The sequence below is a fragment of the Salmo salar genome, chromosome 01 (genome assembly GCF_965601325.2).
Source record: "Salmo salar chromosome 01, fSalSal1, whole genome shotgun sequence".
Classification (NCBI taxonomy): domain Eukaryota; kingdom Metazoa; phylum Chordata; class Actinopteri; order Salmoniformes; family Salmonidae; genus Salmo; species Salmo salar.
In genome coordinates this window covers 137,648,658-137,667,209 of record NC_138291.1, presented here as the reverse complement: position 1 = coordinate 137,667,209, position 18,552 = coordinate 137,648,658, and the positions used below count along the sequence as shown (strand labels likewise).

Here is an 18,552-nt window from a genome sequence, read left to right as displayed (position 1 = left end):
AAAAGTTATCCTTCTGTCAGAGCAGAGAGTGTGTTTTGTTCTGTCTGAGGCCAATGTTGAATACTTTGTAGAAATACAGAAAAGCACTCATGCTTGATATGGATCCAACGTCATTGGTAGACAAAGTTGTTTGGATGTGATAAGAGTGCGTTTTAGCTTCTCAACCGTCAGCCAACCACAATGCAATGGTGTAATAGAAATCAACTGAGAAAGAGATGCAGAATTCAGCCCCATTCTGTGTGAATCATGCAGGCTTTGTAGGTCTGATGCAGATCTGATTATCATTTCCATATATTCCACACCACAAAGACTAAGCCACAGGTGTCAAAATCATTCCACGGAGGGCTGTCTGCACTTGTACCCTTGTACTTAATTGACCAACCAAGGACACTCATTTGTAGGAACTCCCCTCACCTGGTTGCCTAGGTGTTAATTGGACAGGAAATAAACAAGCAGACACTCTGCCCTCAATGGAACGAGTTTGGTGTAAGCTAATGTGCATCAGAGTGTGCCTCTCCTCACCCTCCACCCAGCTGCCTGTCACAGATGTAGGCCTAACCAGGGCTGGCTCTCTAGTTGAGTAATGGTTTCTCAGGTTATTGCTAGAGGTCGACCGATTAATTACGGCCGATTTCAAGTTTTCATAACCGTCTGTAAATCGGCCTTTTTGGATGCTAATTGTGGCCAATTACATTGTAATCGATGAGGAAACTACGTGGCAGGCTGACCACCTGTTACGTGAGTGCAGCGTCAAAAGGACCCTGTGGCTGCAATGAGCCAAGGTAAGTTGCTAGCTAGCATTAAACTTATCTTATAAAAAAAACAATCAATCTTCACATAATCACTAGTTAACTACACATGGTTGATGATATTACTAGGTTAACTAGCTTGTCCTGCGTTACATATAAATCAATGCGGTGCATGTTAATTGATCATCGAACCACAGCCTAATTCAACTTCACCAAACGGATGATGATTTAACAAAAAGCGCATTCGCAAAAAAAGCACATTCGTTGCACAAATATACCTAACCATAAACATCAATGCCTTTCTTAAAATCAATACACAAGTATATTATTTTAAACCTGCATATTTAGTTATAATAAATGCATGTTAGCAGGCAATATTAACTAGGGAAATTGTGTCACTTCTCTTGCATTCAATGCAAGCAGAGTAAGGGTATATGCAACAGTTTGGGCCGCCTGGCTCATTGCGAACTGTGTTTCTTCCTAACAAAGACCATAATTAATTTGCCAGAATTTTACATAATTATGACATAACATTGAAGGTTGTGCAATGTAACAGCAATATTTAGACTTAGGGTTGCCACCCGATCGACAAAATATGGAACGGTTCCGTATTTCACTGAAAGAATAAACGTTTTGTTTCGAAATTATAGTTTCCAGATTTGACCATATTAATGACCAAAAAGCTTGTATTTCTGTGTGTTTATTATAATTAAGTCTATGATTTGATATTTGATAGAGCAGTCTGACTGAGCGGTGGTAGGCAGGAGCAGGCTCGTAAGCATTCATTCAAACAGCACTTTGCGAGCAGCTCTTAGCAATGCTTGAGGCACAGCGCCGTTTATGACTTCAAGCCAATAATTCCCAAGATTAGGCTGGCAATACTAAAGTGCCTATAAGAACATCCAATAGTCAAAGGTATATGAATTACAAATGGTATAGAGAGAAATAGTCCTATAATAACTACAACCTAAACTTTTTAACTGGGAATATTGAACCACCAGCTTTCTCATGTTCTGAAACGTTAGCTTTTTTACATGGCACATATTGCACTTTTACTTTCTTCTCCAACACTGTGTTTTCCATTATTTAAAACAAATTGAACATGTTTCATTATTTATTTGAGACTAAATAGATTTTATATATTATCTTAAGTTAAAATAATAGGGTTCATTGTTCATTCAGTATTGTTGTAATTGTCATTATTACAAAGACATATAAAAAAAAAATCAGCCGATTAATCGGTATTGGCTTTTTTGGTCCTCCAATAAATCGGTATTGGCATTGAAAAATCCTAATCGGTCGACCTCTAGTTATTGCTGCAAGTGGCCATAGTAAGGCTGTGCCACGGTCCACTGCTCCCCGAGAAGGCGTACACTGCAGAGTGAGGACAGTCCCAGGGCAGCAGTAAAAACACATGGACAGAACAAGAGAGAAAACAAACAAACCACAGCCTACAGGCAGGCCACTGGCTTACGTCAGCTCTCTGGCACTGGGCCCAAACGTAAACACTTTAAATACACACACACACACGTAGGCCTACACATACACACAAACTAGTTTCCATCACATAGAGAAACTCATCTCAAGAGTAATTTAATATACACATGGATACCGTTTTGGCTCGGAGATCTCATAACAGAAACAGTCACATGTTAAACTCTAAACACAACCACATAACTGCCATGCGACTACGGGCACAAGAGGCGCCTGAGTAGTGTGTAACGTAGAGCTAGCGGTGTCAGCATGACCACACCAGCAATCCATAGTAACCAGGTCAGCACCAGAAAATAATTATCATTTATTATAAAGCCCACCTGTCTGATATACTATTTATATAACAGTGTGACTTCATCAGATGATAACCATTATATACTGAACACAAATATAAACCGCAACATGTAAAGTGTTGGTCCCATGTTTCATGAGCTGAAATAAATCACCTCCGAAATGTTCCATTTCTCACATTTTGTGCACAAATTTGTTGCCAAGATAATCCATCTACCTGACAGGTGTGGCATATCAAGAAGCTGATTAAACAGCATGATCATTACACAGGTGCACCTTGTGCTGGGGACAGTTGAAGGCCACTAAAATGTGCAGTTTTGTCACAACACAATGCCACAGATGTCAAGTTGAGAGCGTGTGCAATTGGTATGCTGAATGCAGGAATGTCCACCAGAGCTGTTGTCAGAGAATTGAATGTTCATTTCTCTACCATAAGATGCATCCAACGTTTTATAGAATTTGGCAGTACGTCCAACCAGCTTCACAACCACGCCAGCCCATACTTTACATTAGCGGCAGGGATATAGAATTTTTTTTCTCTCCGGTGCAAAGTAAGACAACAGACGGTAACCTATGATTAAAAAAGCAAGCTATTTCATATTCATGAAATGCATGACTGATATTTTGATGTGCAACCTGGCTCCTCAGAGAATTTGACGACATCTTCGTGCATATTGGGCTAAAGGCTATAATATGGATAAGGTCCTACAAAAACTTTACAGCGCTACTTGATGCAGGCATATCCACTGCAAATGGCGCGCCCTGCACGGGTCTGACTACAGCCTACTCCGGTTGTAAAGTGGTGCTATGAACTCAATATAAAAAGGTGAAAAATAGATAATATACTCACAGAAAGCTGTAAGTCGCCTAACTAAAACAATGTTATTTGCTTTAAAAATATATATGTTTTCCTACAATAGCATTTTGAGCAACGGTTATATGCTTGTGTGTCTCAGAATGCATCTCCACCACCTCTGTACGCACAGCGGGGAGAGAGAGCGAAAGTCCGCAGCTGACAGCGAAACAAGCACAGGCAAATACTTTCATAGCCTATGCAATATGTTGATTCGTGCTATTATTGTTGACCAAATAATGGTTTTAGAACAATCTACCGGAATATTGTGTCGCAAAAAACACAGAAAAATCACAGACGGGTAAGAGAGGAAGAAAATGTTGGTAATTTTCAGGTTTATCGTCCAAGCTCTAGTCCAGAGCCAAGCGGCCCGATCCAGTGTCACACAGCTGCCTTGCATGCAGAGTAAGCCATGCAGGCACCATAAGCCGCATAGTAAGCCATGACTGACAGTTCCATAAACACAGCCTAGAAACAAAAGATTAAACCCCAGTCAGTTTATTAAAGGAAGACAGCGAGAGAGATGGAGAGAGAGAGAGAGACAGAGATGGAGTCAGGAGGGGGAGCGGAACATGGCTCCAATTAGGCTACTACCACCCTCTTACACCACAGAGACATAATAGCTAGCCTAAACCTGAAGACTGGCCAGCAGCAGGGCTGCTGCTTATTAAAAAGAAAAATGCTCATGTATTAAGTAATGTGATAAAACAGGCTTTAGGTTCAGAAGAGAGCAAGACGGAGCACCAAAGTATTTGACTTTCCATAACATAGCCACTTCACTCAAACGAGAGCACTAGCACCGTCTAGATAGGTCTTGAGGAATTCTCAGAAAATCTTCAGTATAAATCACACACCGTGTAGTCAAATAGTTTGTTTGTGTAAATGGAATATCTTACACAAGATGTGTCAGTGTGTTGCAAAGCAAAAACCAAACCAAGTGAGCGAGAAACGCACAACGTCAAAAATATTTGCTCGGGAACTGGAGCGCATGCTGAAGTGAACTCCATTACAAACAGAATCCTCCTGTGGTCAGGATGGGGGGGGGGATAGAAATCTCTGTTGCCAAGGGCCTGGCTCCAGTCAAGCCAAGATAAATCTGCTCCATCTTTAGCAATACACTGTCATCTCTCCTCCCTCCAGAGACCGACTGGGCAGTATCGCCATAAGTGGATCAGCGAACATCTACAAACAGCTGAGAAAGTACAACACCCATATTCATATCAACTCGATGGAGAGATCGTTCACATAATCCCCAGTGGAAAGAGAGCATTGTGTTCTTGGACGTTAACTGACTTCATCGAGAGCGCACACAAAAGCGTGTAGATTCGCCAGCTATGCAGGGCGGACTCTGACACGTGTGTTCTTCACAGTTAGGCCTAACCAATTAAATCTGCAGCCCAGATTCATCCTGCTGCTCAGGGTCATCTTGCAACGAAACAGCACAGGCTGCATAACCTACTGGCACAGAGTGTGTAGTCAAGTATTGGGTGGCAAACCTATGGCAGCGTCTGAAGTGGCACCCTATTCCCTATATAATGCACTACTTTTGGTGGCTGTCTGAAGTGGCACCCTATTCCCTATATAATGCACTCCTTTTAGTGGCTGTCTGAGGTTGCACCCTATTCCCTATATAATGCACTACCTTCAGTGGCTATGTCTGAAATGGCACTATATAGGGAATAGGGTGCTATATTGACAGATGCTATGCATTTCTGAGTGGCATGTGCGTTCACATCAGTGGATTTAGTTAGCATCATCAGTCACCCCCAAGGAGAGAGAACATTGAGATGTGTAGTTAATAAAAAACATAACATTGAATGACTTGAGTGATGCCGATGATTAAAAACACCCGTAGCAAACTTCATGACTTATAACTGCCCCACCTTTCGAGGGAGTACATGGTTGGATTCATTAGGCACCAAACGGGAGAAAACCGACTGAAACAGGGAGGATTCTACCTGAACTTCTCCAATAAGGAACACCCTTTTCCGTTGAAAAGCGCTTTGCTACGGTGTGCCCTAATGAATTTCCATTAGGGCACGGTGTTACCCATATCACTCATTGAAGGAGTAGCTACCGCTATTGAAGTCAAGCTTGGACACCTGCAGGGAGTATCGTTAAAGTTAGGCTATTAAACTGTAGATCATTATGTCGATAACCATACCTGTGTTGAAGTCGAGCTTGGACACCTGCAGGGCATAGGCCTCACACTCCTTCTTACTGAAGCTAAAGATGATGACGGGCTGGAAGTTCCGCTCCATGATCATTTTAACAATCTTAAACACGTTGGACGGCCCTAAAGAGAAACAACCACGTTGGGGAAAAAAGCAACCATTTTGAAACCCTAATTTAGATGACACTGAATCTCCTGACAAAACCACTCACATAAATACTTCCGCTATTCTAAAATAGCATCATGGTTTATCGGTCTTAGTCACACACACACCTCGTGTCCCTCCTTTGCGCCCCTTGGGGTCCCATTTGCTCCCTCCGCTGCTGCCTCCAGAGTCACCAGTGTCTCTCAGCACCTGCATGGCCGTGTTGAAGTTGTCCTCCCTGAACTCTCCCTGGAGGAGACAAGTCAAGCAAAGGATCAACAGCCAACCTTAACCCTACAGTACACCAGGCAGACAAACTGGCCTCATTTCACATTCTGTAACAAACTGACTAAGATCTAACCACAACTCAGGTGGGTCTTGTGTGGTGAAGGATAAAACATGCTTGTAAATAAGTGTTATTCCCAGTACCCTTGGTAGTGAGATTGTTGTGTGTTTAGTACCTAATGAGCGTCAACTCTCGCCACATTTTATTTGTTGAAAATGTGAAATATGTCAGTGATGCGGGATGCATTCTAATCACGAGTCTGGAATCTTGGGATATTATGCACCTGGACCCATTACTCAACACATCAGTTATTCCTGGAAGTGTGACTGGTCCGCACTCTAAGCTACTAATTGTATGTGTAGCCTAATACCATGTTTAGTCACTGACCGACATTGTAAACCAAACCTAAATAATGAAATGAGAGGATTTCTGTTTGTTCCCGGCACAGTAAAGCATCTGTGCTGGGTTTCCAATCAGCATGGTAGCACTAAGATTATTTCAATTCTACTGAAACTAAATTGACTAAAGATTATCTTAGTGCTATGATGCTTTTTGGAAACCCAGCCCTGGTCAACAGAATGAGGCAAGCAATGCTCAACACAGCACTAGATTATCTTTATGGCTACATCTATAAAATTATTGTACAAGGAACCGAATGAAGTATATTTCCACTGACAGGCTGTGCATTATCTCGGTGTGTGTGTGTGTGTAGTAAATGCAGAATGTAATGTATTATCATCCTAGTCAAGACTGAGGAAACCTCTAGCTGTGTGTATTTCCTTACGTTCTCATCCACAACAAGGTGAAGTCCGTCGCCACCTGCTGGGAAGATGTAGTGCTGCAGGGGGGTGGGCCGGAAGTCAGTGTACACCACGTGACAGGGCTGCATGGGGACAGGAGGAAGTCAACAGCATGAGCACCAAATGACAATCCCTGAAATTCTTTAAACCATCTCATTAAAACAATTACGCTTGATGCATGTCTATACAGTTAAAACACAAATACGCTTACAGGAGACAAGAACAAGTTAATTGTATGAGCACCTGATGCTTGAGACACATGTAAGCAGACAAGGGACATTTTTGGCTGTGTTTTCTCAGCCTTCATGGCCCTGCCTTTCTGCTGACTGAAGTTGATCTGGCAATGGAAGGAGACTGGACAGCAGCTGATCACTAGACAGGGCATGGGGTAAGGGAAATGCATTGTAGGGTAGTCCCAACCAGGTCTTGATGAACCTGGGACCCTTAAACCGTCATCCCGACACCTTAGCCCAAGCGATTCAAACCCCTTGACGAGGTCTCTAGTTGTTGGGTTAAGGTCGCTCCATGGTTGCCCACACACATCGATAAAAGTAAACATTTTTTTTCTTTACCTGTTTGTGGAGGTGGCAGATCCATTCGGCGAACTGCTTGGCGTTTGGGATGGTGGCGGACAGGAAGACATAGTGGACGTTGTCAGGAAGCAGGATGATGGTCTCCTCCCAGACCACGCCACGCTCGGCATCTCTCATGTAATGGATCTCATCAAAGATGACCCAGGCCACCTCCCTCATGACCTCTGACCCTCGGTACAACATGCTCCTCAGGATCTGAAACACAGAAACAAATGAAAATGTCAACATATTCGATCATTTTCAAACTAGACATAGTAGTAACACTAGAGAAAAATGTAAGTACAAGTTAGTCATATTCTAGCTCAGCCCACAAGACACAGTGGAGATTGTTGGCGAAAATAATGTAATTATAACAGGAAGCTGTAACGTCATACTTCGGTAGTCATAATGAGGCAGGAGGCAGTGGGGTTGATGGTGACATCACCGGTCATCAGGCCAACATCCTGGAACTCTTCGTACATCTCTCTGTACTTCTGGTTACTCAGGGCTTTGATGGGGCTGGTGAAGATGACCCTCTGCTTCTCCCTCAGAGCTAGAGCTATGGCATACCTGGATGAGGAAGGGAGAGGGAGGGAAAGTGAGTAAGAGGCTTTTTCTGGTGGGGGCGAAGCCAATGGCGCAGTCACCGACCTAACATTTTAGAGGTCCTCCTGTTGGCTGCAGTGACAATTTAGCGGTTTTAAAGCTAATTTCATGCAATTCTACACATTTTGCAATTGCTTATGCTATATAAGCGGAACATTAGAACAAAAGCGATGGGGGGCTATGACAAAAATACCCCTGAATGCATCATTTTGATTCTCCCCGACTTTAAAATTGTATTTAGTGATTGTCAATTCTCAAAGATGATCTTACAAAAAAATGCATTCATACTTAATATCTTGTTTTAGTTGTTTAAGTTCACACTGAAAATACCGTTTTGGATGGAAAAATGTTCTTAAAAACCCTGCTGAAAAACAATCCAGTATTTCACTCATCACAAACACGCAAAACATCTGAACACACTCGTACTCTATTCCCACCATCTTGCTAACCCGATACATACTGTGCTGCACAGTACATTGCAGCTCGGCTTAGATCAGCCAAACTCAGTAGTGTTAAAACTGAAAGGGTATCAGCATATCAAACTCACTCTGCACAGACAGTCTTTCCTGCAGAGGTGTGGGCAGACACAAGCACTGACTGGTTGTTATCGATACACAGAATGGCCTCACGTTGGAAGGGATCCAGAATGAAGGGGTACTCCTGCAAAAAGAGATCAGTTTGATGTTAGCAGGAACACAGATGGGTGGACTGGAGTCATTTGACAAGGCAATGCTGAAGGCCATGAGTTTCAGACTACGCTCTCAAAGTATCCCTATCCAATCAGTGGACTGATGTACCGTTACAGTACCTTGGCTGCTTTCCCCACACGAGGCTTAAGCTGTGTGTAATCCTCATTGGCTGGTAGGGCCACCTGTTCAGGTAAAGAAAGCAGATTTTCCATAAAGGGAACCAAGTTGTAAAATTCAAATATGAAACCTAGGTAGGCCTATATTTGAATTTTAAAAAATGAAGTCATTAAATTCATATTTCAAAAGTCCTGTGAGCGCCCTTACCTCGTGGTTGCATCCTTCCACTGTCTCAACCGGCTCCACCCTCACTTTGGGCATGCAGTCGGCAAGACTGAAAATGGGAGTTTCACATTCATCAGTATTCAATCCATTAACCAACCATGAGAATAATTCACATTCCTTTGCAGATCATATAGTCATGAAGCTAATTGTGTTTATAACAAGACAATAACACCAGACAATAATACTAATCTTGCCTCGCCGTATTGTTCTTTTTCCTAAGGAGTGTGGCAGTCGGTAGAGATGAAAGATAGCGAGTGTGCAGAAATAGCAGTGGGCTGGATTAGAACCCGTGCTGCAGCGGTAGCTATATTTAATCCAGAGGTAGCCGTTGATCATGACTCAGTTCCATTACACATAAGATCAATGGACGGACGAAGGCGTATTCTGTAAAAGGGGGGGGGGGTTTAAGAGCCGCAACACTCGGTCTGAACATTAACACGCATCACTTGCGATAAAGTTTTGGAAGCATAAGGGTCTTATCTTATTGAAAAAAAAAAAATAAAAAGTTCAATTGATACACACATTGGTAGGGTTTCCATGTTACAGCATTATTTTACAGAAAACAGACAAAAGATAAGAGTGGATTACATTTGCTAATTAGCTATGTGTCCAAACACCTATGTGCAAATAGAATTGATTAACTACTCATGGTGTAATCATAACGGCATACAGGAACGCAAGTCCTTTTGTTCACCTGAGCTAGAATTCCTTACAATCAAATGCCGACCGCATTATCTCCCAAGAGACTTCTCTTCGATTGTAGTCACAGCCGTGTATATCCCCCCCAAGCAGATACCTCGACGGCCCTAAAATAACTTAACTGGACTACTTAAACTGGAAACCATATATCCTGAGGCTGCATTTATTGTAACTGGGGATTTTAACATCGACGTATACGCTGACTCTGAGTGAGTTTATTAGGAAGTGCATTTGAGATTTTGTACCCACTGTGACTACTAAAACCTTCCCTAACCCGAAACCGTGGATTAATGGCAGCATTCAAGCAAAACTGAAAGCGCAAACCACCGCATTAAATCATGGCAAGGGGACTGGAAACATGAACGAATACAAACAGTGTAGCTATTCCCTCTGCAAGGCAATCAAACAAGCAAAGCGTCAGTAGAGACAAAGTAGAGTCCCACTTCAACATCTCAAACACGAGAAGTATGTGGCAGGGTCTACAGACAATCACGGATTACAAAAAGAAAACCAGGCCCGTCGCAGACATCGACCTCTTGCTCCCAGACAAATTAAACAACTTCTTTGTGCGCTTTGAGTACAACACAGTGCCAATGACACGGCCTGCTACCAAATACTGTGGGCTCTCCTTCTCCGTGGCCGACGTGAGTAAGACATTTAAGCGTTTTAATCCTCGCTAGGCTGCCGGCCCAGACGGCGTCCCTAGCCGCGTCCTCAGAGCATGTGCAAACCAGCTGGCTGGTGTGTTTACGGACATATTCAATCAATCAGTATCCCAGTCTGCTGTCCCCAAATGCTTCAAGATGGCCACCATTGTTCCTATTGCCAAGAAAGCAAAAGTAACTGAACTAAATGACTAACACACCGTAGCACTCACTCCTGTCATGAAGTGCTTTGAGAGACTAGTCAAGGATCATATCACCTCCACCTTACCTGATACCCTAGATCCACTCCAATTTGCTTACCACAATCGCCATCACACTGCCCTATCCCATCTGAACAAGAGGAATACCTACGTAAGAATTCTGTTCATTGACTACAACTCAGCATTCAACACCATAGTACCCTCCAAGCTCATCATTAAGCTTGAGACCTTGGGTCTCAACCCCGCCCTTTGCAATTGGGTCCTGGACATTCTGACGGGCCGCCCCCAGGTGGTGAAGGTAGGAAACAACATCTCCACCCCGCTGATCCTCAACACGGGGGCCCCACAAGGGTGCGTTCTCAGCCCTCTCCTGTACTCCCTGTTCACCTATGACTGCGTGGCCATGCACGCCTCCAACTCAATCATCAAGTTTGCAGACGACACTACAGCGGTAGGCTTGATTACCACCAACGACGAGACAGCCTACAGGGAGGAGGTGAGGGCCCTCGGAGTGTGGTGTCAGGAAAATAATCTCTCACTCAACGGCAACAAAAAAAATTATCGTGGACTTAAGGAAACTGCAGAGGGAGCACCCCCCTATCCACATCGACGGGACAGTAGTGGAGAAGGTGTTAATAATGTTTACATATGAGATGAGTAATGTATTTTATACCACTTATTACATCTTGCCTATGCCGCACAGCCATCGCGCATCCATATTATATGTACATATTCTTATTCCATCCCCTTACACTGTGTGTATAAGGTAGTCATTGTGAATTTGTTATATTACTTGTTAGATATTACTGCACTGTCGGAACTAGAAGTACAAGCATTTCACTACACTCGCATGAACATCTGCTAACCATGTGTACATGACCAATAAAATTGGATTTTAAGACGTACACCACAAAACATGTTGTCACCAAAAAAATACTGTCGGCTGCAACTGTTAAAACCATTGAATTGTTAGGTACTACTCCACCGTTGGAACTATGAACACAAGCATTTGGCTACACCCACAATAAAAATATGCTAAAAATGTGTATGTGACCAATAAAATGTTATTTGATCAGGTTACAGTAAGTGTGTATTTTGCATTTGTGAAATTATTTTTATGTGATATGAAAGGTATTTATGTTTCAAGAATCGTACCATTTAAACAGAACATGTAAGGTCCTTGGACTAAGGAGTAAAGTTTGGCTCCATTAGTCCAATATTGGGCTAAGACCACCCTAGCCCAAAAATCTAGCCTTGTTTAAAGTCAATCTTACTTGATCTCCTCTGTAGAAAGAGTCTCCAGCTTGGACCTCTTCCCAAACACCACCTCATCTGTCCCGTTGTTGTCTGCTTCCCGCTTACTCTTGGCTGCATAGAACTCATCCTTTCCTCCTTTGCCATTTTTACTGGTCGATTTCCTAGTGGAAGGGAATATTTTATGGTACTGTTACTTTAAGACAGAAACAAGTAGACTTACAGCCCCATATGTTGGTAGGTATTATTCCTCTGCCATTTCTGGCTGATATTTGAATATTTAAATGTAATGGCATCTAGCTAAGGAACATAGACCTGCCCATCAAAATTATCAGATATGAAATCAAGGACAATACCACCACTTAAAAAATATTCAAATAGCTAAATCACTACATATGACTATGGAGAGTATGGAGGGCCAAATAAAATAAATAGTTGACACACTGCACTGCATCCTACATGACTAACATAGTTCACATTTTCAACAAATAAAATGTTGCGAGAGCTTATTCTCATCAGCTAGGTAATAAACACACAACAATCTAACTACCAAGGGTCTGGGATGAAACAAACACAATGCCGGTGTAAACGTGGGCAATGTGCTGTAGCTAGCTAGATACTGTAGCATTACCATTGAGGTCTAACGTTTAGCCCCGATTCCTGCCTGCGCGTGTTCTCATTTTATAGTTGTTTAGTTCAAGTAGTGACATAGACATCTCCCTAACTGAGTTAACACCCATAACATACATACCCCTTTTCAGGTACCGCTAGTTTCTTTTTAGTTGAAGTTGTTTGTTCTTCATCAAACACGCTGAACAAATCGTCACCAAAGGCATCCGCCATGATTGCAAGAGGAAAGCACACAAATCCCACAATGCAAATGTATCAGTAATATCACTTCCTGTACAGCATCCGGAAACGATCAAGTCATAACACGGGAAAAAATATTTTAGACTCGTTTTACTATTCATAAAACTAGCCACAGCATTATCAAAGACAGTACAGTATGACGATAGGATAAAACTGCTTCTCCAACAAAAATCCCCTTTCACACTTTTCGGTCATCGGGTGTCTCACGCCGAACTGCGCATGTGCTGGCTGTCAAATCAAAGGCACTCCTTCGATATAATGTTGTTTTTGACGATAATAAAAACGTGTCAGTTTGTCACTCTCGCAAGATTGGAGTAATAACATGTTAAGCAATTTAATACATTGGCTTATATCTAGGTTTTGCCTTTAGATTTCGAGAAAATTAACAACTCAGGAACAATTTTTGCTTCTCTCATTGACTTCTCAAACCCCGGTCAGATCTGTTTGTCTGTTTCGCAAGCTTTCTCAAAAGTCTCGCAATGTGCGCATCTGGTTTTCTTCTTCTATGATATAACTGCAGTCCGCAAACCAATGTTAGAAGTGCATGCCGCCACCTACTGTGTTGGAGTGTGTGGTCAATCACTGTTTACAACATTTCTAAATCCTCCTACCTAACTCAGTACACCTGAGAAAATAAAAAACAGTCCAACTAACTTGTAATAGAGCCTTCCCCATCCCCCAAATCCCTTCCAAACCCCCCTCCCCCAACCCCATTCAACCCCAATGACCGCACACTTCAATCTTTCCATCACTTCAGCATACTTACAACAATAGAACAACACATGCTCCACCGTTTCATCGACCATACACTCCATACGCAACCCATTCATATGCTTGCCAACCAGATGTAATGACGAGTTCAATGTACAATGTCCTAAGCGCAATCAAGCAAACACCAACTCTTCCTTCCTAATCTTACCTTTGAATCTTGGTCCACCAACATTTCTTTGGAGGGCATATGAATGCCGGCCCTTGTGCTCGGAGTCCCGTCTCTTCTGCCGCACATCTATCAAAATGGCTCTGATCTTACATTTGGCCTCATCTCTACCCAGTGGAACATTAATATCAATCATATCTCATTTCAAAGCTCTTTTGGCTAACTGGTCTACAATTTCATTCCCTTCCACACCTAAAAGTGCTGGCACCCAGAAGAATCTCACTACTACACCCATTTTCTCAATTCTCCATAATAACATTAATACCTCCAATAGAAGGTCACTCCTATTAGATTTACCAGATGATAAACTATTCAATATAGACAGAGAATCTGAGCATACTATAATTCTAACAGGTTGTAAATCCTCCGCCCATTGGAGGGCAACTATTATCGCCGACAGTTCAACTGAGTATACTGACAGTTCATCTGTTAGTCTTCTACATATCTGCACATCAAATTCAGGAACGTATATGCCTGCTCCTGTGTGCCCACTATCTGGGTCCTGGGATCCATCTGTGAAAAGCAGTAAAAAAAAGCATAAAAACTTCTACCGATGTAATTGTCAACCAGTTTCCCTATATCACTGACTTCTGACCAATCTTTCCTCTTCTCTACCAAGGTTAGATGAACAACAGGATCTGGTAGCAACCATGGAGGAACATCCCCTATCACCACAGAAGGGCCAAGCTCTAACTCCCTCAAACCATTCTCATCAGCAAGCTTTCCAACTGTCCAACCAAAACCACTGCCTTGTCTACTAGTATATTCCCAACAGTCATCTAGAACAGTAGCAGTGGGATGCTCAACCTAACAGCTTTTCAATCTAACCCAACAAGCTAATGACAATGTTTTACACCGTATATCCAAAGGCCTCTCACCTGCCTCCACTAGTAAGGCACATACAGATGTTGATTTAAATACACCAATACATATCCTCATTTATATTTAACCTTTAATTAACAAGGCAAGTCAGTTACGAATAAATTCTTATTTACAATGACGGCCTACCCCGGCCAAATCCTAACCCGGAAGACGCTGGGCCAATTGTGTGCCACCCTATGGGATGCCCAATCACAGCCAGTTGGGATACAGTCTGGAATCAAACCAGGGTCTGTAGTGACGCCTCTAGCACTGAGATGCGGTGCCTTAGGCCGCTGCGCCACTCGGGAGCCCTTAAAAGCTATATACTGGATTTTGTACAGCTTCTGTTCCATAAACTATACACCCATAATCAATTGTGATCCTGATTGGAGCTCTATTAATATCTATCAACGATTGTCTGTCAGCACCGCATTCATAACCAGAGACTGAGCGCATACACTGCATTCAGAAAGTATTCACACCCCTTGACTTTTTCCACATTTTGTTACGTTACAGCCTTGTTCTAAAATGGATTAAATCATTTAATCCCCTCATCAATCTACACACAAGACCCAATAATGACAAAGCAAATACAGATTTTTTGAAATTTTTGCAAATGTATTAAAAATTAAAACGGAAATATCAAATTTACATAAGTATTCAGACCCTTTACTCAGTACTTTGTTGAAGCATGTTTGGCAGCAATTACAGACTCGAGTCTTCTTGGGTATGACGCTACAAGCTTGGCACACCTGTCACGACTTCCATCGAAGTCGGTCCCTCTCCTTGTTCGGGCGGCGTTTGGTGGCCGACGTCACCGGCCTTCTAGCCACCGCCGATCCACTTTTCATTTTCCATTTGTTTTGTCTTTGATTTCAATCCCACAATTACTGTTTCATTAGTTAACCCTCTGTTCCCTGTTGTCTGTACCATCTACATCACAGATACAACCTGTACTCAGGGGTAGACCAAAATCGATGACTTGCTCTCTCATAATCAGTCGCATTGACCCCAAAACGCATTTGGAAAGAGGAGAATGTTAGCTTTCTAATGAGACCAACATACAAGGTGTGTCACCAAACCATGTTTTTGAGAAAAACACAGTCAAAGTTTGCATTTACTTTAAAGACATTTCTTCAAATAATTAATAACAACTTAATACAAAATGAAATACATGAAATCCATTGGCATGAGTGTCCATGTTCTTCTTTCTCTCACTCACTAATGCTCATTTATATACTAACTCAAGCACACATGCACGCACGCACGCACACACACACACACACACACACACACACACACACACACACACACACACACAAGCTACATATAAATAACATCTTGCTCTAACTATAGAGTCTGCATCGTTGTTGCGCATACACGTGCACGTATATGTATATGTGCACACGTACACTACCAGTCAAAAGTTTTAGAACACTGTCACGTCCTGACCATAGAGTGCTCTTATTTTCTATGGTAGAGTAGGTCAGGGCGTGACTGGGGGTTTTATCTAGTTAATTTTTTCTATGTTGTGTTCTAGTTTCTTTTTTCTATGTTGGGGTTTTTGTATGATTCTCAATTAGAGGCAGCTGTTCATCATTGTCTGTAATTGGGGATCATATTTAAGTAGTTGTTTTTCCCACTTGTGTTTGTGGGAGATAATTGTTTGAGTTAATGCATGTTGCACCGCTGTCGTCACGGTTTGTGTTTTGTTTATAGTTTATTGTTTGTATTGCAAAGTTTCACATTTAAATAAAAGATGTGGAACGATACTCACGCTGCGCCTTGGTCCGTTCCTACACACAAGCGTGACAAACACCTACTCATTCAATGGTTTTTCTTTATTTTCACTATTTTCTAGTAGAACAATAAAGGGTGGCTACTTTGAAGAATCTCAAATTGTAAATATATTTAGATTTGTTTAACACTTTTATGGTTACTACATGATTCCATATGTGTTATTTCATAGTGTTGATGTCTTCACTATTATTCTGCAATGTAGAAAATAGTAAAAATAAATAAAAACCCTTGAATGAGTAGGTGTTCTAAAACTTTGGACCGGTAGTGTATATGTGCAGGTATATACAGTACGTGCATACATTTGTACACATACAGTACATTTGTACATATACAAAAAAGAGAATGTATTGGCTACATTCAATTATTTTCACACATGCTTGTGCAAAGCTGTCATTATGGCAAAGGGTGGCTACTTTGAAGAATTTCAAATATAAAATATATTTTGATTTGCTTAACACTTTTTGGGTTATTACATGATTCCATATGTGTTATTTCGTAGTTATTCTACAATGTAGAAAATAGTGAAAAATAAAGAAAAACCCTGGAATGAGTATGTGTGTCCAAACTTTTAGCTGGTACTGTATGACAGCGAAACACTCTCTCACACTGCACATGTTCACGCCGTGATACGTTCGAGGACTACATGTGATGTCCACGAATATATCATGGTTGTGGCCCATAGTTTATCATGGTCGTGGCCCATAGGCTTGCACGGATAAACAATGAATAAATTACCATGTTAAATAACATCTTCTATAAATCCATGTCACAGAGAATGTGTACAGGCTATACTCAAACAAATGTTTTCCGTCTGACACGTCCCTGGGCACAGCACACAAAACATGAAGATGTGCCCAAGTAACCCTCTGACAAAACCAGGACCTGAATTTTTATGACAGTCTGGGAGGAGATCCCTCAGGAGACCATCCGCCACCTCATCAGGAGCACGCCCAGGCATTGTAGGGAGGTCATACAGGCACGTGGAGGCCACACACACTACTGAGCCTCATTTTGACTTGTTTTAAGGACATTACATCAAAGTTGGATCAGCCTGTAGTGTGGTTTTCCACTTTAATTTTGAGTGTGACTCCAAATCCAGACCTCCATGGGTTGATAAATTGGATTTCCATTGATTATTTCTGTGTGATTATGTTGTCAGCACATTCAACTATGTAAAGAAAAAAGTATTTAATAAGATTATTTCTTTCATTCAGATCTAGGATGTGTTGTTTAAGTGTTCCCTTTATTTTTTTGAGCAGTGTATATAGCTAGTTAGCTAGTTTGCAATTCATTCATGATTTCAGAATCGGGGAGGGTTTTGATAGTGCTGCGAAAGCCTGATGTGATGTGTTACAAGTTAGCATTCATCGAACCGATGTGAAAGTGCGCCGTTGCTAGATTTCATCCTACGTTTGTAAGATTAAAAACTATATTTGTACTCCGAATTTGGCAATAATACATACAGATATGAAACCAAAGACATTGTTTTGTCAACCCTTTGATGTGTACGACCACGTATTTGTGATCATTGTTGAGTGGTCCATGCAGCTTATGATCTCAAATATGTGTTTGGAACAGTAGCAACAGAACATATGATGCAACAAACTCTTCTAAACACCATTGTTGTCTGAACAGCATCTAAATATTTTTTTGTACTGATGGAAAACAAAGGTCTTGAACTTTATTCCTCAGTTATACCTTTTATTGTAAAAGATAAATGCAAACTTCATCATCCAAGCATCACACGGAACACATCCAGAGCCAAACTCATTCCATAAACCAGTCTAAATAACAGGTTGTGCTGACAACAAACAAAACATATGTTAGCAACCTAACAGCTAGACTAGTTTACAATGTACCACATCTCTGGTGAGCACAAGAGACTAATGTAATGTTGTTTAGAAAATAAATGCGTGTCAGCTAAGCTAACAGCAGCTACATTCTTTATTATGGCAGCCATGTTTGTTTATGTTTGACTTGGCACAAACTTCCTAATCCCAGAATGCCATTTACAATAAGATGCAAATAAACAAAGTCAAAGATGGCTGCGCTCATTGCCTGAAAAATATTAACTTAGTTTAGCCACTTTTAAGCACATTACAAATCGTCAATGTACTTGTTACAGTGTATACAAAAACCGGAGCACATGACTTGACTAGTCGTTTACCGTTTTTGACAAATTGTTCTATTCATTTTAACTATATGGTCAGAACACATCAGCCCCTTTCAGGTCCAAAATGTCCCCTTTCAGGTCAGAAATTCAAAA

General features: G+C 41.6%; 1 protein-coding gene across 1 annotated transcript in view; it reads right to left on the bottom strand.

Moving 5' to 3' along the window:
* LOC100380870 (exosome RNA helicase MTR4) overlaps positions 1-12,867 on the bottom strand; it is a 53,625-nt gene extending 40,758 nt beyond the window's left edge. The window contains exons 1-10 of the mRNA XM_014126103.3: positions 12,570-12,867; positions 11,839-11,982; positions 8,983-9,049; positions 8,778-8,840; positions 8,517-8,629; positions 7,759-7,933; positions 7,364-7,579; positions 6,776-6,874; positions 5,834-5,954; positions 5,552-5,683 (exon numbers count right to left, since the gene is read on the bottom strand). Of these exons, the coding sequence (XP_013981578.1) occupies positions 5,552-5,683; positions 5,834-5,954; positions 6,776-6,874; positions 7,364-7,579; positions 7,759-7,933; positions 8,517-8,629; positions 8,778-8,840; positions 8,983-9,049; positions 11,839-11,982; positions 12,570-12,661 (1,222 nt within the window). The 5' untranslated portion in view covers positions 12,662-12,867. The remainder of the gene's footprint in view (positions 1-5,551; positions 5,684-5,833; positions 5,955-6,775; positions 6,875-7,363; positions 7,580-7,758; positions 7,934-8,516; positions 8,630-8,777; positions 8,841-8,982; positions 9,050-11,838; positions 11,983-12,569) is intronic.
* Positions 12,868-18,552: the final 5,685 nt, after the last annotated feature.